The sequence below is a fragment of the Lathamus discolor genome, chromosome 1 (genome assembly GCF_037157495.1).
Source record: "Lathamus discolor isolate bLatDis1 chromosome 1, bLatDis1.hap1, whole genome shotgun sequence".
NCBI lineage: Eukaryota > Metazoa > Chordata > Aves > Psittaciformes > Psittacidae > Lathamus > Lathamus discolor.
In genome coordinates, this window is record NC_088884.1 from 154,118,478 (window position 1) to 154,142,456 (window position 23,979).

At 38.6% G+C, this 23,979-nt stretch overlaps 1 protein-coding gene across 5 annotated transcripts in view; it reads right to left on the reverse strand.

The window, feature by feature from the left end:
* Window positions 1–392: 392 nt before the first annotated feature.
* Window positions 393–23,979, reverse strand: part of ABLIM2 (actin binding LIM protein family member 2) — a 139,920-nt gene continuing 116,333 nt past the window's right edge. For all 5 annotated transcript variants that reach the window (XM_065659972.1, XM_065659964.1, XM_065659954.1 and 2 more), the window contains 5 exons: window positions 18,768–18,826; window positions 16,706–16,760; window positions 15,296–15,360; window positions 15,012–15,092; window positions 393–2,131 (listed from right to left, as the gene is read on the reverse strand). In XM_065659972.1, coding sequence (XP_065516044.1) covers window positions 2,018–2,131; window positions 15,012–15,092; window positions 15,296–15,360; window positions 16,706–16,760; window positions 18,768–18,826 — 374 coding nt within the window. In that variant the 3' untranslated portion in view covers window positions 393–2,017. The remainder of the gene's footprint in view (window positions 2,132–15,011; window positions 15,093–15,295; window positions 15,361–16,705; window positions 16,761–18,767; window positions 18,827–23,979) is intronic.

The following is a 23,979-nucleotide window of genomic DNA, read 5'->3' on the forward strand; positions in this document are numbered from 1 at the left end:
TTTTCATAGTACCCATGGACCTTGCTGATCATGCTTTGGACTGGCCCATTTCAGTGTGCTGCCAGTTTTCATATGTAGGCATAATAGTAAGCCATGCTGAGGTTGAAAAGCATTATAGATGTTGTCTACATGTGATCAGGAGTTCTGAATTAAACTGGCTAATGGTTCTGCACACTGAACATCACCAATAAGCAGCTTTTGCTTGGTGAGATGTGACAATTGCTTAATGAATTGCTTAAAACATGACCAACTTCATAGTAACTTGACATTCAGAGGTACACTTAACACCCTCCTTAGTGAGCATATCGAACACAAAATACATGTTATTTAGATTAATATCATGGGAAGACCCTAACCAGAAGAATCTAAAAATTATACACACATTCATAACATTCAGTTATTTCTTTGTTTTAATGAATTTTTTAAACATTTGTATCATCAGACAAAACATTTAGGTCATGAGAAAATATTTATTTCCAACAGCATGGACTTTCAAAGTTAGTTCAAATAAGACACATTCAATGCTATGAATTTCCCAATGCTGAGTCAGTTGAAATAGTGTGTTGTAGTGCATATATTAACCAGTTACTTTAAGGAAATGCAAAAAGACATAGTGAAGTAGGAAGTGAGTACAAACATTCAAGGCAGTAAAAATGCAGAATACTGACACATGGCTGAAAAATGTACTTTTTGCTATGCTCTTTTAGTATCACACGAAACTAGCAACTCACTTTAAAACATTCTTTGTCAGCAACCATACTTCTGACCATATGAAAGTATTATATTTAATACAGTCTTTCAGCTGGAAGAGCTATTAAGGTCTAACGCTCATATCAAATGCTTAGATTTTGTTAGCTTTGCTTGTTATTTAAGATAGTTCCAAGGTACTGCAACAGTATGACATAGGTTTGTTTTCTTTTAAATTGATTTGCACAGAAACATGCGAATAGTAGTGCATGATGGTTTTATATATTTGATTATAATTGGATGTATTATTGATAGAGCACACCAAGCTTTTTTTGTTACATTTTATGCTGAACTGTTCCATTTCTACACCTAACAATTGCCATCTCAGTCCTCATGGCTTAGCATGTAAAGCCAGAAAGTGGAGAAAGTAAGAATGTCTTTAATTAGGACATATGTTAATGAAAATAATTCTTTTATAGATAGATATATCTATCTACATATAATTAATATCACACGGTATTTTTATCAGCATGAAATGTAAAAAAAAAAACTCCTCAAAAAAACCCAAACTAGCAGGAAAATACAGTTAACTGGCTCAATACATTCTTAAACCAGTTTTGTATAAGGCTTCAGTTTTCCAGATGAACGGGACTAAGTTTTTAAGCAGTTCTGTATATATTTTAGTAATTATAACTGTTTTATGTCACAATATATTCTTAATAAAATAAAAACTCTTGTGTTGTAATTAAAGATAGCTAGTTACCTTCTAGACAAATATGACCTTTCAAAGAGTAGGCTGTGTCTAAATATAAGAATTAAGGTGCTTCCATAGTTTTGCTTTCATTCTTAAAAAGTACCACACATAAACAATTGCAATAGTTGCTTGAGGACATGCTGTTCTTTGGCTTTTACCATGTTTTTAATAGCATGTAATCCCCTATTCATTACTTACTTGATTTTGTAAAAACTGTGTTGTAAAACTTGATAGAACAAAATGTTGGATGTATTTCCTTTGTCACAGCTACACTTTTTTCTCTTCCTTTCAGAATTTCCATTTGCATCAAGCAATAACTGCAAGCAACAATAAATTTAAAGCTAGATTTTCTGCACGTTGTAAACTGGGTAGGACCAGGAGTTACTGACAAAACCAGCTGGTCATGCAAGATTAGCAAATCCTCTGTATTCCAACGCATTGCCATCTAATCTGTCCCGTTTCCCCTGACACATACTAACACAATGAAGCTGGACAATGGTTCAACAGCAAGTGCATGTGATAGTTCTGGCAAGACTATTTTTGTTTTGAGTAAGCACATATTTTATCTGGGAGGGTCTAGAAAAGCAGGGCCTTTTTCTTCAGATCATTCCGCTTCCAAAGTGCCAGACGATCAAATTCCTCAATGCTCATTTTGAAGACTTCCTGGAACTCTTCAGGAGACAAATGCCTCTTGAAAATGAAAATACAAAAGGTATCATTAAGCTCATCTCTGTGCAGGAATATTTCTTCCCTAAGTTTTAAAACACACCGCAAAACAATGCATAAGGATTTGCATTTAAATTCCCAAATTGGCTCTGGAAAAGACTGCATCAAAACCAAATATGCTCAGAGTAGCTGGGAAATGAAATTATTCATGGCAGTAATGACTTTTGAAAAAAATATAATCTTTTCAATACAGTTCCAACTGAGCAGAGCTATGGTTCTCAGGGGAAAAGATGTGTTTATACATGGTGCTTGATAACAGAGCACACTGAGACAAATTTAAGTTATTCCAGGACTTTAAAGAGAATGATAACAATGTAATTTCAGAGTTGGATTTATTTTGCCTTGATCTTTAATGAGAGTGGTGGACACCACACTGGTCCACTAATAGCAGCCTTGTAACAAAGGAGAAAGCACACTGCTAAATTCTTAAATCCAAAAATGCGCTCAACCATGGGGACAGGCTCATATCAGAAGTCCAAGCTGGATAAAGTTTTGTTGTTTTTTTCTTTTTCGATGCCAAAAACTATGCTTTTATTTGAGGTTTTCATGGTTCATGGTTTTTAAAAAAAGCAAGACAGAGAAAAGAGGAGAATACCAACATAAAGAATTGGAAGGATGTAGGATAACAATTACCTAACAATTACTTGTACACAAAGAGGAAAAGCAGAAAAGATAAATGTGTGAATAAGAAATGAGTATCATACAAAATTCTTCTGATACTTGTGGACAAACTGTTGCTCAAGCATTTCAGTAGTACCAGCTATGGTTCTCTCTTTCTGATGTGAGAGCACACATCGCCTAAAATTGCCAGATTCAGTGCAATGAGAATTACAAATTGCAATTTTTAAACATGGACTCTCCTCTTCCACAAAGATTTCTTTGGAACCTGGGACCAGCCCTGCAATCTGACGCTCTCATCCGCAGCTGAGCTTTTGCCTTGCAGCTTCCCAGAAGCAGTTCTCCTTCCCAGAACATACAGGCAGCTCCAGCCTGAGCACCTCAGCACCTGTTGAAGTACCCTCTGCTTTCAAAACTTATGTCCTCCAAAGCTGCTAAGCACAAGAAATGCTTGGATATGCCTCACACAGCAGGTCAGGCTCATCACACTATAGACAACTGTGTTATTTCAAGAGAAGGATATTGGCCCTTTCCTTTAATCTTGCTACCTCCTGGCTGCAGAACTTCCCAGGATGTGAGAAACCTGGGTTCAATGTCCTCATCACTTGGAGGAGGTTCAAAACCACCATCTAGTCCACATTATTCATGTTATTCAGATGCATGCTGGCAAGCCACCCAGAAGGGTCATTTTAAAGGAGATATGTTCCTTGCAAACATGAATAATGCGACAACGAAATGTTGAATGCAAGATGCTGAAGTTGGGAACACAGTGCTCGCCAGGGGAAATGGAGCCACTGCATAGACTGTTTTTATCAGTAAATCAAATAGGTAGCCTATCATTTGAAGTGGATCCAAGCATTGTCTGGAAGAGTGCTTGCTCCTGTTAGCCAAAACATGGAGCATGCTAATATGCCCTGGCAATCCCACAATGGTTTAGCTGAGCAGAATGGACCCAGCCCCATTGGCCTTACTTACAAAGCTTGCCTTTTTTTTTTTTTTTGGTAAATTCGAAAGCAAAATTTTACTTTCTCCTTATCACCAATGAGTTTGTCTTTGCAATGTAAATTACTCCAGGAAAACTAATTGAATTGTTTGTAAGAAGTCGCTACATTTAATTACCTTGAATAGTCATCTTGGGCTCTTGTAGTTTCTTGAAAAAGGACAGCCTTGGTCTTTTTTCCCCTGAGATTCCACAGATTCAGAACAATAGTGACTAAGACTTTGGAACTGAGCCTTCATTTTTCATTTGACCAATGACAGCAACCCACCATAAGCACTATGCATAGCATGGAACAAACACGCCATGCATATTTGGCAAAGGAGATCCTGTTTCGCATGGAAATGAGCAACATCTGACAATGTACTTTAGAAACAGTATCTCACTGACAGAATTTAATTCTACTGGGTTCGGAAAGAAAAAGTAACTTCTTTCTGCATTGATTCTTTTCCCCTTATATTTTCCTGGTAACCCAGAGGACAAATGTGAGCAAGCTTAACTTCAGCACGTCTGTAAATTGTGGGATTGAAAAAGAAGTATGGATGAGCAAAGCGTGTCATATTTTGGTTTATCTTACTTTCTAGATTGTGGATAAGACTTGAGATGTGCTCTCACTCAGGAGAAAGCAGTGACAAACTGTAGTTCATACTCAAAGAGAAAATCAGAAAGCCTATACCCTGCAGGTAAATCCACTCTGCCAATCACCTAAAACCACAGGAAATGTAAAACTTCAAAATAAATATTTTCACTACATTTTTCCTGAGGTAAATTACACCATGTCTTGCTAGAAGCTGCTGTGGTCTCATCAGATCCCTTTCAATACTGAAAGTCAATGTAGGGAGAGTCAGCAAGCCCTATGTCAGGCCTCGGACCTTTTGTTCAGGGTGCCAAATACTCGCTACATCTTAACCTCCAACAAAGCCTGGAATCAATCTTAGTACAAGCTCTGCAATTCCTCCTTTCCTCTCCAAGGCCATACTTTGCCATTTTTCATTTTACTTTGTCCTTGAGCATTAGCAAGCTTTCAGTCCACACGCATCTACCCAAGCCAGCATGAATTAGATGTGTTGCTGCTCCTCTGCTTGTACCCAGATGACATCACCTTCATTCTTTTCATGCACTCATTTCCTAGTAACACTGAAGTTTTGTTTTACACTGGCACCAATTTTTGCCTCGTAGTTCTTATTTGGTGCCGCCTGGTCTAAAGCAGTTGAGATGTAGTATCAGGAATGTACCAGCAAAGATTGAGATGGAGGAAGCACAAGCTCATTAATTTCCACCTCCTATTCCACTAGACAATTTCTTTGCTTTTAATTCTCCTCCACATACTGTCCCTCATCTCAAGGACTAACAATCAGACTGCAATATTAGCAAAGTTTCTTCTCCATCAATGCATTATCCACATGGAAAATTAATTCCAGTAGAAGGGAACACTTCCCCTTTGGTCTGAACCCTCTTTGAGGACACCAGTCTGTGCTCACTGTAACGTAATTCCCACTGATTTTCTTGCATCTCAGAAACTTCAACCACTCCTTCCTTAAGCATAAGGGGCTCTAGCGTTGGGACTGACTCTAGAAGCAGCAATGATTACAGTGCCGTCTGCAAATTTTGGAATAAATCTTGATCCCAGAAAGATGTCATCAAACTGGCAAAGCTTCAGATAAAAGTAACAAAAGTAATCATGGGTTGCAGAGTTTGATTTATGAGGAAAGACTAAAAGGACTAAGTATGTATAAGCTTAGCCAAATGATGACTAAGGGAAAGTATGGTAAATGTCTACAAGTATTTGAAGGGTCCAAACACCATGGGAATAGGCCAGTGTGGGAAGTTTATGTTCATACTTTTCTTCCTATGTGTCATGTTAAATTTTGTCTGCACTATTGTTAGGAGTTTCCTAAACCTTATAGCTTTAAGACTTAGAGCTCTTCCCAAACAAAGGCAGAGAAAATGACCACTAAGAACTGAGTTTGATTTATCTTTCTTCTCAGCTATTTGAATATAAATTTGTCTTAACTGAAGCGTTACCTTGTCTCATTATTTAAACAAAAGAAGGGAAATTGAAAATCATGCATGGGGAATAGGGAGGATATTCATCTCGAGGTATGAGGGAAGATGTGTGTGTAAAGCTACTTTACAAGGCCAAGAACATTTTTCTTTTAGGATTGGATCAGCTTAAAATATCCAGCTATGTTAACAGTGCATCATTGGGCCATTAAAGGAATGGCCAAACTTAGGAAAAGTAACATTCATTCCTTTTTTTTTTTACTAGTGTTAGCCTTGTTTACATAGGAAATCTGGGTGTTTTACAGTGTGCTAGTAACCGATTCTTAATTCCCTTTGTGACAATTTGGCTGTATTTAGGCAGCCTACCTCAATCTACTCCTTTGCACTGCATCAGCAGCAAAGCTGGACGTGTTGCCGACACTGAGGAGAGTGCAGAGGACTAAGATTAAGGTCCCATTCTGCCCTCAGTCTGAACTGACTGTTTAAGGAAGCTCAGTTCGGAAGCTGCATTGTGATGTTAACATGATGCTACCAGAAAACCTTGCTAAAAGATAACGTAAACAGTTTAAAGGCGGTTCTTCCCTAAAAAGACTGCTATAGCAGAGCTCACAGCATCATATCACCAGCATTTTGGATATATTTAAGCATGAAACTGTCAAACTAGAAAGGACAACTGCATCATATTGTTCTGATAAAACTGTATTAATCTGAGGCTTGTAAAGTCAATAGTGCTCAATCTTTTGCTCTGGATAGCATTTTGTGTCAGCTTGCATAGGAAATCAGAAAAACAGTGAAACTCAAGTTCAGTGAAGTGCTGAGGATCCACCAGATGTGTCCACAGGTCACAGCAGGGGATTTGTATCAAAGAGGGGACATCTTCTCCAGAAGCACAATCTCTCACCTGCAGTGACAGTGTTTTGGACTAGAGATATGGGATCACAACCCCGGGATCCCACTTTGGGAAGGCCAAAGATGGCCTGCAGCTTGGGAATTGAATGACGCTGCTTTAATTCCTCACCTGGATGTTACCTATAGAGCACAACACTATGTAAAGACGAGTGACAACACCTTGCACTAATTATGTAGCTAGCTCTCCCAAAACACAGAAACACACAATGGAAGAATTAAACTGCAAATGTTTCTTATTAAGATGCACAGAGCAAAGCAAGGGCTGAGCTAAACCTCTACTGCAACACAAACACTATAATGGAAAAACCTCACGCTCTATGAAGCACAGTCATTAAAATGAGTAGTACAGATACGCACTCAGTTTTGGGTCTCTTAGAACAAAAGTAATTAATTTACATTCAAATACTTGCTACAGTGTTATCTCAGACAGAAGTGATTCTTTTCAACGTAAATTAATGAAGCTTGCCTCTATTTTTCTGTGACCTGCTAAAAAAGCCAGTAATCATTCTAAATAGAGTTATAATGTTTATTTACTTCAATGAGATTTCCTTGAGTATAATTGTGCTTTGAATGAAATTTAGAGATGTTAAAAACTAATACTTAGGAATATGGCATTAGTGTGAATAAGTCATGAAATTTAGAGATGTTAAATGAATGAAATTAAGAGATGTTAAAAATGAAATTTAGAGATGTTAAAAACTAATACTTAGGAATATGGCATTACTGTGAATAAGTCACAAGAGGGAAAATTGTAATTAATTTACAGCCATGCTGCAGTAAGCTGTGACTAGGTCATCCCGCACAAGCATGTTTATTCTGCGACAGTAATTGGATGGGAGTCCTCATATGAAAACCTGCTGATGTAGGAAATTCAGCTGATACCATACTTCCTCATGAGTCAATATTGAACCACTGAACCAGCACAGTGGATGGCAGGAGGTGATGAGTTGAAGCAAAGGCAAATCGAAATCCTAATTCCTAGAGGTCATTTAAAACCTCAGGTTTGCTCCTCTTTTGCTTTTTGTTACTCTATGTTCACAGGAAGTAACAGCTGAATATTACATTAACTTTACTTGAATCCATAGTGAATTTTCCAGCTAGTCTCTCTCTGAAGCACTACTGTGCACTCTGTTCCATAAATTGTAATTCTGAATAGTTGTCCACTTTCATTCATTTTTGTTCAGAGTACTTGTAACACTTCTGATCTCTGATCTACCCTTTCCAGAGTCTTCAAAACACAAAATACTCAAACTAAACTGGGATTTACTGGGACAGGTTTATTCGCAGGCAAGCAAGCATTCATGTAAATAACCAAATCTTAGCTCTTTAGAGTAATACACAGGCTTTGCCAGTGGGACAGTCTTTTTGTGTATTAAGATTTAGGATGTCAGAGGTACCTCAACATTTGGATAGACAGCCTCTTCCCTTCTCCACTTTTAGTCCTCTCCTCTTGCCCTCCCTTCCCTCCTCCTGTGCCTCCCCAAATTAGCCCAAATACTACTTTTAGATGCCCAATCATAATTCCCTGGAAGATTTTCTCTTCTATCTACTGCATTTTGAATATTCAAGGTTTGCACTCTCCACCCTTTTCTGTTGCACTGCTGGAGTGCAGCAGGTTTTTCAGAGGTTTTTTCTAAGCCTACTGCATGGTTAATTACAAAGCTGTAATTAACCATGTGTCACGTTTTCCAGGAGAGTATTGAATGTTGTGTTCATCTGTGCAGTAATTAAGGTTCACATTCAATAAATATTTCAAACTATTAAGTAATTATGTGATAGGGAGGGAAAGTTAAGAACTGGCATGAGTTGCCATCTAATGAACTTCAAAAGGTATCAAAAGATAACTAGAGCAGCTCTATTGACTAGGGGATGAAGCATTAGGTGCTGCAGTTGTGGTCATGCTAGATCAGGGCGCTCACTCACAACACAGAACAGTTGGAGCACTTGTGCAACTAAGCCCTGGCAGGAGGTGTAGATCCCCCTCTCTCCTCTGCTTCCACATAGCAATGCGGGTCCCCAAAAGGCTCCCAGGAAAAGTAAAATCATAGAATCACAGAATGGTTTGGGTTGGAAAAGACCTTAAGATCATCCAGTTCCAACCCCCCTGCCATGGGCAGGGATGCCTCACACTAGACCATGTCACCCAAGTCTCTGTACAACCTGGCCTTGAACACTGCCAGCATTAAACTTCCCCTGTTTAAGCTTAAAATGTAGAGTAACAGAAGCAGAAGGAAAGGAGTCTGAAACCCTTCCCAGTGCTGATGTCACCCCAGACATCTATACAAGGCTCCTGGATCTGTGGCTATATCTCATTTAGTATTTTAGGGCATCATAAAACAGAGTAGCATTCCACTAAGCACTCCTATCACATGATACTGAAAAACCAATGTCTTGTGAAATCACAAGGCACAAACAAAATACTCTGTTAGTAACATTGTACAGGCAATATTTTCCCCAGCTGAGTCATCCATAAATATGCAAGAAACTAATAAGATGCAAGTATTTCTCTAAGGGGTATCAATATATTACCTACGCAGTGGTACGTGCAGAACATCTCTGAGAACAACCTGTGCCACCAGTCTGACATTCAACCAAATGAGCCTTTTCATACTGACATGTAATTGCCTTCAGTGGACTGCTGATAAAAACATTAAATGATTAAGAAAAGAATTCGTAAATAAAAATATGAATTCCTAATGAATTATGAGAAGATTAAAAGATTTTGAGTTTCAAAATTTTCATTAGATTGAGGCACAAAATACCTTATTCTTAAAGCAGATTTTCCAGTTTCCCTTAGTTCAGGCTCTAGCACATCTGTAATATAAATGCTCCACGTCTAATCTCTGTTTGCTTCCACAGCATTTCCACTCTCATAGGGATTAGCTTTCATACATATCACATCATTTATAATGCATATTTTAATTTCACAATGGTTCCTTTTGTAAGGGCTTTGAAAACTGATAGAGACATCCACCACTGATCATAACATAAGCACATGCCTAGAATAGGAAACACCACACAAATGTTTTTCAAGTTAAACAGTGTGAAGGTCCACTGAAGTCAGTGACCTGCACTCTTTCACTCCAGGTTATGAGCTTCATCATGAAGAGAGCCCATTACCCCAAATCAAGCCCCAGACTACAAACTACACTTCTCTGTGTTAAAACACAGAGCATGCCAGTTGTTCCCCACCTGAGCTCTGGAGGAGGTGGGACACACAACATTACTTGTATGAATGACATCTAAGAGCTGGGGCTGTTATAAATTCACACTCAGTTACTGGAAACCAGTCCTAAAATGTTTGCAGCCCAAGTGGCTAGAACCCAGGGTGATTGTTGAATAAAAACTAGTGGAAAAAATGTCATCCCTCAAACAAATCCAGACAAGCAGCTTCAGAAGGAAAAGCATGTTTGAATTAATGTGAGTGCTCTGTTCAAACAAGACCGCACCCATGTTTAAATCTCTCATTTCTGTTTACAGGAGAACAAGGTGGCAGTTGAAGGTTTGCTACTTAACATTCCAGAATACCTTTTTTTCCTTAGCAATTGTTTCAATGTATCCTTGTTAAACAAAGAATGAACAGGCTCAAACAAAAGTGGAATAATTTACTTTCCGCTGCATTTGATAGGCATGAACGAATAATGCTTTTAGCTCTCTGACATTCAAAAGAAAAGGCTAAAGAAACGAAGATACATTAAGATAAGAAAATAAAAATTGAAGACACTAAAGGATGGTCTCCAAATGGAAGACTCTGACTATGTTTGCTTTCAAAACTACCAGCCTGTGACCACAAAAGAAATCTTACACTCTGTGATAAAAACAACTTCAGGAGGGGAAAGAAAACAAAAATCAATGCAGCTGGGCACAAACCATCAATCTGGATGTGCAAGCACTAAGCCATATTGCTGCAACTGAGCAACAGGCAAAGAATACCTAAACTAAGACAAAAGTATCAAGTGCTTGCTTTTAGGAGCTGAAGGCCTAAATCATAAAAGGTATTCAAGTATTTAAAAGAGTTATCAAGATTTTCAAAGGTGTCCATACGCTCAACTTCCTTAAGGAAAGCAAAACAAAACCAAAACAACAGGCCATGTAGAACACTGGGAAACCAGCAGGTAAGGAATGTGTTGATGTGTACCACACAACGGTGATGCCTTAAGTCCTGGAAACTGAGGGCTTAAGTTGTCCAAAACAGGGAAGTTTGCTTCAGGACACTTATATTTAAGCCCCTGCACAATAAAATGATTCTTTTTACAAAATGTTCCAAGATTATGGTCTTTTTCAAATGCAACAAGAGCACCAAGTAATCCTATTTTGTAATTGTGCTAAGGCTTTGCCTTCACAGAATATACCAACCTAAGCAAATTAGGGATTTATGGAGGTCTTCAAAGCAGGACCCTTCAAAATTAGACCAAGTTCCTCAAGGCCTTGTCCAGCTAAGTTTTTTATGCCTTCAGGGATGGAGAATCCACAGCCTCTTGGGCAACCTGTTCCAGTGCACTACTCTGCCAGTAAGGAACTTTTCACTCATATCTAACTGCAATTTCCCTTCCTGCAACTTGTGACTGTTGCCTCTTGGCCTTCCAGTGCCCAATTCTGTGAAGGCTATAACCCTATACTACAAAGGTGGGCTGCTGACTTATGTTCTGCTCTATCAGGACCACCAGGTACTTTTCTGCAGAGCCATCTTGTGCTGATGAATGGTATCATTCTGTCACCAGTGCAGGAATCTTCATCTGCCTCTGCTGAACTTCATGAAATCCCTGTCTACCCATTCCTCCACTCTTGGCCAGGTCCCTCTGAACGCAGACTCTGCTCACCTGAGCATCAAGTGCTGTTTCCCCAACTTTGTGTCATCTGCAGATGCAGTGACGGTGCAATTCCTCTTCTTCACCCAGACTGTACAATCCAAACTCCTTAGTTGATCTGCAACATTATCTGAATTAACTTGTTCTTCACCATTTCCCATTAAAATAGCTCATGGGAATGCTGCTCCACTAATCTGACCTTAGAATAAGCAGCACTATAGTAGACAGAAACTTCTAAAAATGTTCCTGTGCCAAATCTTTATCTAGTGTAAATTCCTTGCATTTCTCATCAGTTTTAACACTAAATTAAGATCTAGGCTATTCACTTGATATCCAGAGTACCAGTAATGTATTTAAAAATCACCATGTCATTTATTGTAACTAGTTCTTAATGTTGCATGTATTAATTCACCTCTGGCATAAGCATCTCCTGGGGGAGCATGAGGAACTGGGTACTTCTACCCCACTGCTGAGTCAGAATGAGCAAACAAAAACATGTTTCCACGCTTGGATATATGTGCTTTTGAAGAAAAAATTCTTACTATTTGAATGTATTTATTACCAGTTGAGCACTCCTAATCTCTAGATACCTCTTGGGCTTAGAAAAATATGCATTTTTACAAGAAAATATTTTTTATAATCCTTAAAATAAATTTCTTACACAACAAGCATAATCTAAAAAATACTCACAATGGGAGCAAAGTCAGGAAAACACTACCACCCATTACACCCCACCCTTGTGCAGTCCTTGACCATTAGCCAAGGCCTTCATTGCAGCCTCCCTTAATTTGACCCGAAGAGCTAATACCTTTTACTTGAGTTCACTTTTCGTGACAGGAACACTCAATATAGGGGACTTCCCTTGGAAATGGGAATCAGAGACAAACAACAACGCCTTTTCCATGACATCTGTGCTGGATCATTCAAAGTTCACAACAAATTCTGTTGCACAAACAGGAGCCTGCTTCAAGTCAACTTGCAAGAGTTAAACCTAACTTACGCAGATTTAGTCACCTTATTGCTCTTACGTAGACCAGGGAATTAGAAACATCACATGTGAGTTATTCTAATCATACCGGACACCGTAAAACTGCTTTCAGGTTTGATAGTTGGTACAAAACAGGACAGTTCTAGGTCTCTTTTCTCTGACACCACCTGCACCCTATCCACAGACATCACACCCAGGAGCTTGCTCTGATTTGAAACAGTAGGAGCAAAATTGATCAGAATAAAGCTGGACTATTCAAACACGGGTTTTTTTTTTTTTTTATTTTGTTTTAATTTCCTAGACAAATCACTACAGCCTGGATATTGGCTTAGCAGCGCTATCACTTTTACCACTTCTGTAGGCACAATCCAGCCCTTTCACAAATAACATGGCTGTGCAAGATGGAAACAGATCAGCTGGCAATCAATTCTGCTCAGAGAGAGCACTTGCCTCTTAGAGATCCGTGAGCATCGAGTCATACTCTCCAGTGCATGTGAAAAGAGCTCTAGAAAAGCTGATATCTAAACTTAGTACCTGTTTCTGGTATTCCCGGTGTTGCCTCAAAAGCTTAAAGACATGAAGATATGCCAGGTAGGTACTTCTACTAACAAATGGGGGGTGTGTGTTTCTAATCCTGGTATGTTCCTATGCAAAACTATAAACCCATGTCGTCACGGCCTCCCCGAGTCCTGTGTCTTGCCCGAGCCTGAAATCTGCTGAACGCACAAGTCAGCAATTAAGTTAAAATCTTTTTCTTCTTCTGCCACAAGAGAAAATAATGATAAACTGCTTTTCTATGCAAAGCTACTTATTTCCAGCAATTCTGTAATGCAGAAGGAAGGGATGAGGAGGAGGGAAGAAGCCAGGAGGGAAGAGAACAGTTTGTGCCTGTCACTCAGCTCTGCATATGGTTCGAATGTGTAGATGAGCTGCTGCCCATTTTTTTTCCAGTAGCTATAATCCTATTGAAACACTGCTAATTTAATTGTTTAAAAACTACCAATCCCTAATAAATGTAGGATCATCTACAAAGGAGTCCTTCCTGCAGACACACATGTTTAACATAGTGCAGCGATCAGTGGGATCAGTGTGGTCCCCTCACCACTTTTCTGATGCAGGTTTGAAGCAGATCTTGTTTATTGTTCTTTTTTTGCAAACCTCTGAGAGATCTTTGAAGTGGTTGGGCTTCTTGAGCCATCAGGCACCTGGTGAGAGGCAGCTTGAGCCTCTCTGGTGTTAAGCAAACAGTGATCCCAGCTGAGGACAGTGGATGAGTTACAGATTATGGCAGCCAGGACAGGCACGATCCATCCAAAGCAAACTATATGTTGCCTTAAAAAAGCAATTTGGAGCTGCATTTTTGACTCAGACCAGTCTGATGTGGTTAAACAAAAACTCTGTCCTTTAGTACACACACACGCACAAATACATGTAAAAAGGATCCTTTATAGTATGTGTCCAGATGAGTACTCCTCCAACTCCCTGCTCCTTTTTCTGGATTTATGGTTTTTATTATTGCTATCATGACTTGCTATACCCCAGGCTTAAAAACAGCACACGTTTCAGGCTATTTTTTCCTCTCAATCAAATCAATACCACTTGCTGGGTAATCAAGTGACAAGCACACTGAAGTGTTTAAGAACATAATACCTTTTCCAAAATATACTACACGTATAAAAATTCGGTAAATTATCTTTTTAAAATGAGGAACTTGAGGAACTTTCTGCTACTTCGTAGTTTTTCTGTTTTTACTTTCAGATTAAAGGTTCTTTCTTCTTTTCTTGTCACATTATCAAGTAAAAAATACAATAAATTCATTTAAATATATATCTTCCCAAAAGTCCAGTAGTGTTATCACATAATTTTCACTCAACTATTTCTTCTTCTTGAGAGTAATTCACACAGAGATACATTAGTTTAATAATTCAGGTGAGTCTTTATTCAGTCCTGTCATTACCCAGTTAAAAAAATCAACCTCATGAATTTTGCCTGAACATCAACTTCAGGATTTGGCCCTTGGAAACTAATCTTTATGATAAATCCTAACGGCATTTCTTCCGTCTGTGCTACAACTCTTTGAGAGAGGTGGATGCTATAGCAAGTCTGTGGATCACACAGCCAAAGGAGAGGCTGAATAAGACAGTGGACCAGAAACATAGGTCCATGCATTTGCAAGAAAAATTGAGGTTTTTTGTAATACTCATGTTATTTTAGGATGATGATTTTACAGGAATTAAAACCCCAAGTTTTCACTCATCCCATTCCAACTTTCAATATATTGTATAATCATCTAAAACTAACAGAATCTTTGTAAAATACCATGTGATCAGACACTCACCAGGTTTTTGGCTATTCTTTTGTAGTTAAGTTGCCTACATACTACTGTTTTTAAATACAATATATAATGTTATTCCTCTCTTCTCTCTTCTTTCATTGCTATTATTTGGGCACAGGAGTACCTAAGATGGCAAACAGACAGGACAAAGACTCTCAAAGCCATAAAGCAAGTATCATTCCTACCTCCAGCCTGGTCCTGTCCACATCTTTAGGCAATTTCACACGAACTCGGTTTGTTACAATAAGTGTTTCATAAGGATAAATCTGTTAAAAAGACAAGAGCATATGAACTCCAGCCATATCCAATTCTGGTGTGTGGAAATGACAGTGGGGGGAACTTACTAATTTAAACGGTACATTCCTGCATTCCAATTTGACAAGTATTTCAGTGAGACAAAATTAGTAAAATAAAATATAATAAAATAAAAAAATAAAATAAAAAAGTAAAATAAAGGAACACATGTAACCTTGCTAGGAAGTGCTGAATCTGATTGTTCTTCCAGTGGTGGAAAAGCCCTTCTTACCTTGTATTCTGCAAGAGAATGAGAACAGGTTCACAGTTTAGAATTTATAAGCTTCTTTTGAAGTCACTGCAACGAATATTTAGGTACATCAGCAATTTGCTATACTAATACATTTCTTCACTTTCAATAGTTGTTGGATAACTGCATGCCTAGTAAGCATTTGACCCCCATGCTCTGAATGCCTATTGCTGAAGCAATAGTCCTTGTCTTTGAAATCAAAGGCCAATAAGAAAATCCATCTCCCAATGCTATTGAGTTACACAGTATGTCTGGCAAAATTGGGAATTTCTATTTACAGGAGACTTTTGTGGAGTGTTAAGTCAATATGCCACCCCAAAGTCCTGCCCTTATTGCTCCTTCATGAAAATAGTAAAAATATTTGCATTATTAAAGACATGTCAGTTTGGGAACATATATGAAAACCATTGAGTAAACAAAACATTCCAAGATGCCAATGTACCGCACTTTGACTGACTTCACTTTTCTTCATGACAGTGAAGAAAAGATGATTTGGGGGTGTGGGGACAATGACTCCTGGATCTAAACTAGTACAAGAGTATTCTAATAAGATCAGTATATGACTATGTATGATATGACTACCACAAGGTCATCTATTTACAATGATGATTAAATGCAATAAGGATAGCCAATATTTTCAGAGACATTTTTATGGTCTGAGATGAAATCAGAGATGAGTCTATTTTTAAAAATCTGCACCTCTAACTATTCAAACAGAGAGACAAAGAATTGTGTCAACACAAAACCATAAAGTGAAGCATTAGAGTAAGATTTTTAAAATGAGATTAAGTGTCTTGGAAGCAAAATCCTACTCTTCCTCATTAGCAGATACATGTTCCTAAATTGCCCAGCTCTATTGAAAATTCCAACCCAAGTTTCATATTAAGTTCACAGTCCATTTAAAATGTAATAAAAGAAATGAATGCAAATGAATTCTGCTTTTTGAATTCTGTACATTGTAACCACACTGTAGCACAAACAAGAAGCAGAGTGGACATGTTTTTTTAAATTAGATATGTCTTGAAGAGGGGAGTGATTGTCTCAGAATTCCTCTTCTCTTTGCTACAAGACCACCAACACAGAGGCTGTTGCCACATATTGAGGATGCTGCGATTGATTCAGCACTGTTGCACCACATGATGGCGCAAAACTTCAGTCAGACATTTATGTTTGGCTAGATAAAAGGAAGATTCTCTGTGATAAGCATGGTATTGAGCTGGGTCTCTGTCCTGTCATTATTACAATCTCAGAATAGAATCCTTCATAGCAATATGTTAAAAAGCATCCTCAAAGGAAGAAAACAAGAAATGAAGTGGAAATGATATTGCAATGTACCTTTCATGCCCCAGCTTGCCTCCTGGTCCGTTTCATATTGGCCCATATTTTCAGGCTGAAAGAGAAAGAAAGAAGCAGTGTAGCAGCAAAACACACAAAACCACTCTGCACATTGTTGAAAGGAAAAAAAGAAAACCAGCTGGTACCACACAATCAAAATACTGATCCTTGTGAAAGAGAAAGAATCAAGTCTCATTTAAACTCGACCTAATTGCTCCCGTAAGTCACAACTGAAATTGTCACATGCCTTTCCCTGTGATGCAGATGTCTTGCTGCCATCATCAAAAACCACTTACGTTGCACTGAAACTTGTCTCATTCTCCAGTCTGCCTCACACTGCTGATGCCACTAAGACCAGGGAGAACTGCATGTATGTGCTACAGCTTTGAGTGACCCACTGTCTTTTTTTCTTGCTGGCTAATGCTACAGTGAAAAACATTACAGGAGAGCAGAAAAGCACTATTATATGATTTGTTTCCCTGAGTGTCATTTTTGCCTATTAGGGTATCACCAGTGTGCACAGCTATGCTCGCAATAACCTGCAAGGCTCCTTACTGTTTGGTTTTGGTTGATTTTGTTATGCAGCACTGGGAAGGCTGATTAAAAAATGACAAACCACAAAAGCTGGTATGACCCTGCAATCCAAACAGAGGACATCCGTTCTGAGAAAAAGTTTGGCGTCAAGGATTTGATCATGATCAACCTTTTCGACTTTCCTAGTTTTCGGCTGCGAGGTTGGATGCTTAGGCGGGGCAAATGCTGCCATCTGCTGCCTTCATATTATATTGCATGGCATCAGACAGCCACCTCCACTACCGATGGAGTTTTACTTTGGCCCCATCTGTTAGAAGCCTCCTCATGCTTTCAGTGCCTCCCAAGCGCTGTGGCTGGGTGCAAGTCGGTCCCTCGCTCACTTCATGTTACTGGGAGCTGTTACTCTGAAAAGTCAGTAAAACACTCTTCATTCCGGTCAGGTTTACCTAGACCTTTCCAAATTCCTAAATCACATTTGATCAAGTTGCAGTGCCATGGGCCCCCTAAGAGAGGAATTCAAGCAATCAGGTATTGAAGCAATGAAGGAATAATTAGCCTTGTAATATTCACTCAAAGGAATGGACATTTCGGCAGCTACTGAAAACTACATTTAGCTACTCTCTGACAGTTGCTTTCTCATAGCTGCTTCCAGTGAACTGCAGTTTGATTCTTACAACTAGGGAATTTTAATCCTGCTCGTGTACTTTTACAGCTTTCACATCTTCCTTTAGAGAAAGGAGGGAATTTGAACGAGGTCCCGTTGATGTGATTTAGACACAAATCAATCTTCAAAACGTAAGTGCACATACATCTATGTACAGATAGCTTATCACTATTAACCATAATGGGTTTGTACTTAAATATATATGCCATGAACTGAGAACCCACAATGCCAGACTCCACAGAGACTGCAGTGTGAAAGACGCCTTTTTCCTAAAGACGTACAAAAACAATAAAAAAGGATTAGAAAAAGAATGGCTACTCTGATTGGATCATAATTTTGTTATATATTTTACTTTCTAGATTGCTGTCTGCCATTTTCTTTATATTGCTCTTTCAGTGCCTTAAAATATGACAACTCTGTGACAACTCTATATATACAACTCTGTATATATATGTATATATACATATATATACACACACATGCATACCAGTAAAAATCAGAGCAGATGATTTAAGAAATGCAAGTGGGCTGCTCCACCTTTGCTTTAAGATAATTTCTTGCCTAATTATAGGCCTAGCCCTTTCTATCATTAATTCAAGCTATACTGTGATCTATTAATATGTGCAGCTTGTATGTTTTGGACCTCTGTTTTGGGAGGAGAATCAAGATTTCTAATGCTCATGATGAACACAATTAAAAGGAGAAGCCTCAGTATGTCCTACTCTTGCAGACAGACAAAGGTATGAATCTGTCAGACAGGGCTGGCAGCCAAAACACCTTTGAAGTGTAGATTTTCAGCTAGTTACTAGGCTGCCTACTTATGATACACTACTACCTGAAAAATGCGTTTAAATGTATACCTACCTGATGTAAGCCATTCTTTCCATAGCCAGGTAGAGAAGCAGATTTAGCATATGGAAATCCTGTAAAAGATAAAACGCACAACTATATTTTTTGCAAGTGTTTTACAGCCTACTAAGCCACTGAGTTCAAGAAAACATCCAGAAACAACAATTACAAGATCAAAAAGTACATTCTATTAACAGGGTGAAATATTACTGAGTAACGCTCGTCTTTTCTCCATATTTAATGAACATGAACATGTGTAACAATGTCTCTAAATAACAGCATGCCAGGATGCACTCACCTTACTGGGCAGGACATGAAGAGAGTTGTGAGACTCATTTTACGGAAGCCTTATGCAGTTATGCGATGCAAAGAAGATTTGAGAGCTTGGGTAATCTCTGCCCTCTAATTTGGTATTAAAACATAATTTGAAAATAGGATTAAAGGTACCATCATTTTAAAATTACATCACTTTTGATCATGACGTATGTGGTCTGGTTTTGTTTCTTAAAAAAGAAGGGTTGGTATCCTAGCACTTAAAAAAATCCACAAAATTATTTTGGTTTTGTTTTCTTTACAGAGTCACAGAATCACAGAATCCCAAGGGTTGGAAGGGACCTCAAAAGATCATCTAGTCCAACCCCCCTGCAAGAGCAGGGTAACCTACAGTACATCACACAGGAACTTGTCCAGGCGGGCCTTGAATATCTCCAGTGTAGGAGACTCCACAACCCCCCTGGGCAACCTGTTCCAGTGCTCTGTCACTCTTACAGTAAAGAAGTTCTTCCTGATGTTAACGTGGAACTTCCTATGCTCCAGTTTACACCCATTGCCCCTTGTCCTATCACTGGATATCACTGAAAAAAGCCTAGCTCCATCATCCTGACACCTACCCTTTACATATTTGTAAACATTGATGAGGTCACCCCTCAGTCTCTTATTCTACTGCTTCAAGTAGGAAAAGGCATAAATAAAGATATGACAATGGACCAAGTGAATCAGTGAGAGTACAAACACTCTAGAGAATGCAAGTTTTAAGACAGACAAGACTGACAAAGTGGTTTTACCATGAACAAACTGGATGCAATACGGTGTTGAAATTGTGTGCAGTAACTATGAAACAACTGAAGAGCCTTACTTTTAATATTGAGAATCTAATATGAGATTTCGAAAATATCTTTTCTCAGTGAAAGGACAAAAGTGTTTCATATTAGCTTTTAGCTAATAAAAATACTGCTGTACGCAAGCTGAAACAGTTTAAACAGAAGACAAACAAACACGTGTGTGAAAAACATTCTTGATTCTAGGAGAGGATATTTTGATAAACTGATGCAAATTGTTACAGAAGTCTGTTAGCTCAAATAACTGAATGCACAACACTTCTTTCTGTCAAAAGTGTTACCAATCTGTGTCCAAACGGGAATGCAGGAAAGGAATCCAGACCCCACTGGATTAATACATACCCTAAGGAGATTATAAGAATAAGCATACAGAACAAAAAAACAAAAGATGGATCAGCAAAGAGCTCACAATGTACTGAGATAAAGTAAGAACTGCCAGAAGTCAAGCTAACTTAAGCACTGAAAATGATATTAAAACAAATAGAAAAAGGTTTTCCAGCTATCCAAATAAAAAGAGAACAAGGGAAGAAGAAATGGGATTAATGGGAGTTACACTATGTCAGAACACAGCAGAGGTGAAAGGTAACCTAGGTACAGCTGCAAAACTGTATTTCACCTCTGTTGTAAGGAACAAAAGGTAGAGTACTAAGAAGGGGGGGAAGCTAATGGAGGAAGGGTACACCAATGAATCACAGTTGTGATGGAAATATAATGCAAAGCACTTCATTGTAATTAAACAGGGAGCAATAAGCTCACATTGAACTGTAAATCCAATACCTGTCACCACTGGAGAACTGCAACTATAGTTTTTATATTTAAAAAGGGAAAAGAGGTAATAAGGAGCTAATAGTTTGCCCCCAACAGAAAACTTAAGTAAAGACTAAATAAAAACATTGAAGTAAACAGAAAATTAATTACAATCACATAGTTTTTAATTGGTTTGACATAAGTTAAAGACACACTGACAGACTTTGTGGCAGCTTTCTTTAAGAGAAATAACTTCTGCACATCATACATTTTATCAGATCTTATCTGATTTGATGTCATTACAGTGTTTGGTATTTGACTGCATATGGAATCAAACACAAATCTGGAGAATATGGAGTTTATCAGAAGAATTGTAGGGTCAGTAAGGAAATAACAAAATTAAAAGAAATGTGTAGTGAGAACTCAGCAGAGCTGACAGAGAAGTGTCAGCACGGACTGGTGTTGAGTTAAAATCACCTCATGTTTTAACTAATAACCGGGACACCAAAAATAGTAATGGGCTAATAAGCTTTCCTGTCTATACAGAGTTACAAAGCACTGAGGCAGGAGGAGGACTGGGATAACCTTGAATATTAATGTAATAGAAATGGGTAAGATTTAATAATTCACGGGAAAAGTCATGCACTTCGGGACTAATAAATACCCCAAACTTTTACAGTTTAAGCTGAGAGCTCATAATTTGCGAATGATGGTTAAGGATACAAGCTTAGATATCACAAGATGACTCACAAGCTCAATCACAAGATGACCTTGAGTTGCTAATACAAGTGTTAAAAAAAAAAAGTTTGAAATGTCTGTCCTGATACATCACAGATATGGAAAAGACAGTATTTTCAGGCAGTGACAGTTGATCCTGGAGGAATCCTTGTGCTGTTCTTGTTCATCTGTGTTCAAGTGGGCCAAATAAAGTCCACCAGGCCACTGGCCTATAGGATAACTGGGGCAATGAAAGCTCATCATAAGAAAGGAAGTTTGATAAACTTTACTTATTTAAGCTACTAAAATGAAAATGATCTATAAAAGCAAGTGTTTCTTTAGAAACGTAATCAACCACCAGCCTCGCAGGGGGTTCCCACATCTGATCCAGGGACGTAGGGACGACACTGAATTAGATGGATCACTTGGCTATTCCAATCTGGAAACTAAGAAACTTATTATTGCCTGTTATTTGAATGGCAGTGACACCAGAGGGAAAAGAGTGTAACAGTGAGGTAGAATGAATGTATATGCAACAGAATCCCTGCTCCTGCATGGAAGAAGATGCTGGTGTTGAACACCAGTGAAGAGTTCAATTTCTTGGCTTCTTGTCTACAGAGAAGATGGGTGAGACAGTTTTGTTCTAAAATGCATCAAGGTAAAGCCCAGTTTGAAAGCAAACGCAGCTCACTCCAGCAGGTTGCAGCTGAGGAGCTGCCTCCAGGCTGCCAGAACTGAAACACTCCTGCAAGGCACAAGGGACCTCGTGTGGCCGGCTGGAAGAAACCCAAGAGGCGAATAAAGCTGAAATAGCCCCAAACAAGCTGGCAAGACCCACCGACTCCAGTGAGAACTGTGTTTCACTTAGCTTCTGTTTCCCATGAACTTAGTTACAAAGCTAAACACTTTTTCTTTTTCTTTTTTTTTTTTAATAGAAAGGAAAAATGCAATCCTAGAAGCCACCAACCACATACTGCTCATTATCACATCTAACCGTTACCGTAAATTTTCTTGAGTAACTAGCCAAGATAAAACAATCTTTCTCTCTAATTAGGCACTATCTGAACATCAGCTACTCTCTGCATGGATATGGCTCCTGCTTTTCCCAGTATGATATTGACTTTAATCTGGATATTCTGAGGTTGCCTCTCAGCACATCAGGGACACAGAACAACATGGGTTATACACCCTGCCAGCTGTCTGCTTTCCTAAATATGTAACATTTAAAATAAAGAATTATGGTAAATGTTTGATAATTAAGTATCTACATATGCAGAAACAAAACACATTTACACAGGCAGATCTAAGGAGATGCAAGCTCCACTCTAGGTGCCTGCTAATTATATAAACCTCATACTAATGGCCTTTGTTGTTAGATGTATTCTTCTGGGCATACAGCTAACGTAATGTGGCCAAATATCCTCCAGAGCAGAATAAGCCTTCTCTGGTTTACTCAGAGGTTGGGCAGATGAATACAGGGTTGTTTGTACACAGGGTTGTTTGCACAGTATGCCTGGACACATCACCAGAGATTCACAGTCTGATGCCTGCTATCCTTTTCCACTTTGCCTGTAACCATTTGGCACCCAAACTATACCCCCAAAAGTTTATTTTCTCTGATACTCACTGACTATGTCACAGAGATGGGGCTGAATGTCAGAGTTCTCAACTGTAAGTGCAAAAGGCAGAGAAGCTACTACTCTTCCAGGGTCAACAAGGCATGTGACAGACTACAAATATTCAGAACTAAATAGGAAACACTGAGTAAAGAAGAGATCACATAGGATGTGCATGAGTATTAAGACAGCCAGGTGGCTGAATAAAATTATAAAGGAAAAGAAAAAAATAGGAAATGTAAATAACAGGAAGATAAAACTTCTTCAACTTCATTTCTGTGTTGCTGCTATTTGGTCAACAGGGTCAATTTTCACGAGGGATAGAGAAATGCTGGCAAAAAGCAATGGAAAATGAATGATACAACTTATATGGCATCAACACAGAGGTAATATTGACACTGACAGAGGTGTGAACCACCTTTTGCATTTCTAGTTTTTGTAGGTCCACATTCCCAAGATAATAATAGTAATAAGAAAAAAAAAAACCCACCATAAAAGAAATGCTAGTATAGAAGAGTGACACTGACACTGTACGTTGTTCCTGTGTAACACAGTTCTTGGTCACTACATACTTCTCCCTACTTAAAATTTGTGTACAAGCACTGTTATAGAATGTATTAGATCAATAGAACTATAGAAAATAGGACTATAGAAAAGCATTAGATCAACTCCAGGAAGCTCCCAAATACACCCAACATGTGCATTACAATTAAAGGTTTAGGAGTCCAGATGTTAGGTGTGGGAGGTGGTCAGACTTGGTTTCACCTGCACAGGGAATCCTACAATACAACCTGTGCACATGCATGTGATGTCTGGTGAGGACTAAGGAATCAAATCCCTTCAAGTTAGCCAGCAAGAAGGATGATCCAAAATAACTTTTTATCTTGTTACAGCCTTGCGACAGACTTTGTACCATCTGTTTTTCCTGTTCCTTTCATGGCTAAGCCATAATTTCCTTAATATAAGCTGATGGAGCCAGCTATCACATTACCAAAATGCCCACAAGACTGACATCCTAGTTCTGCTGCC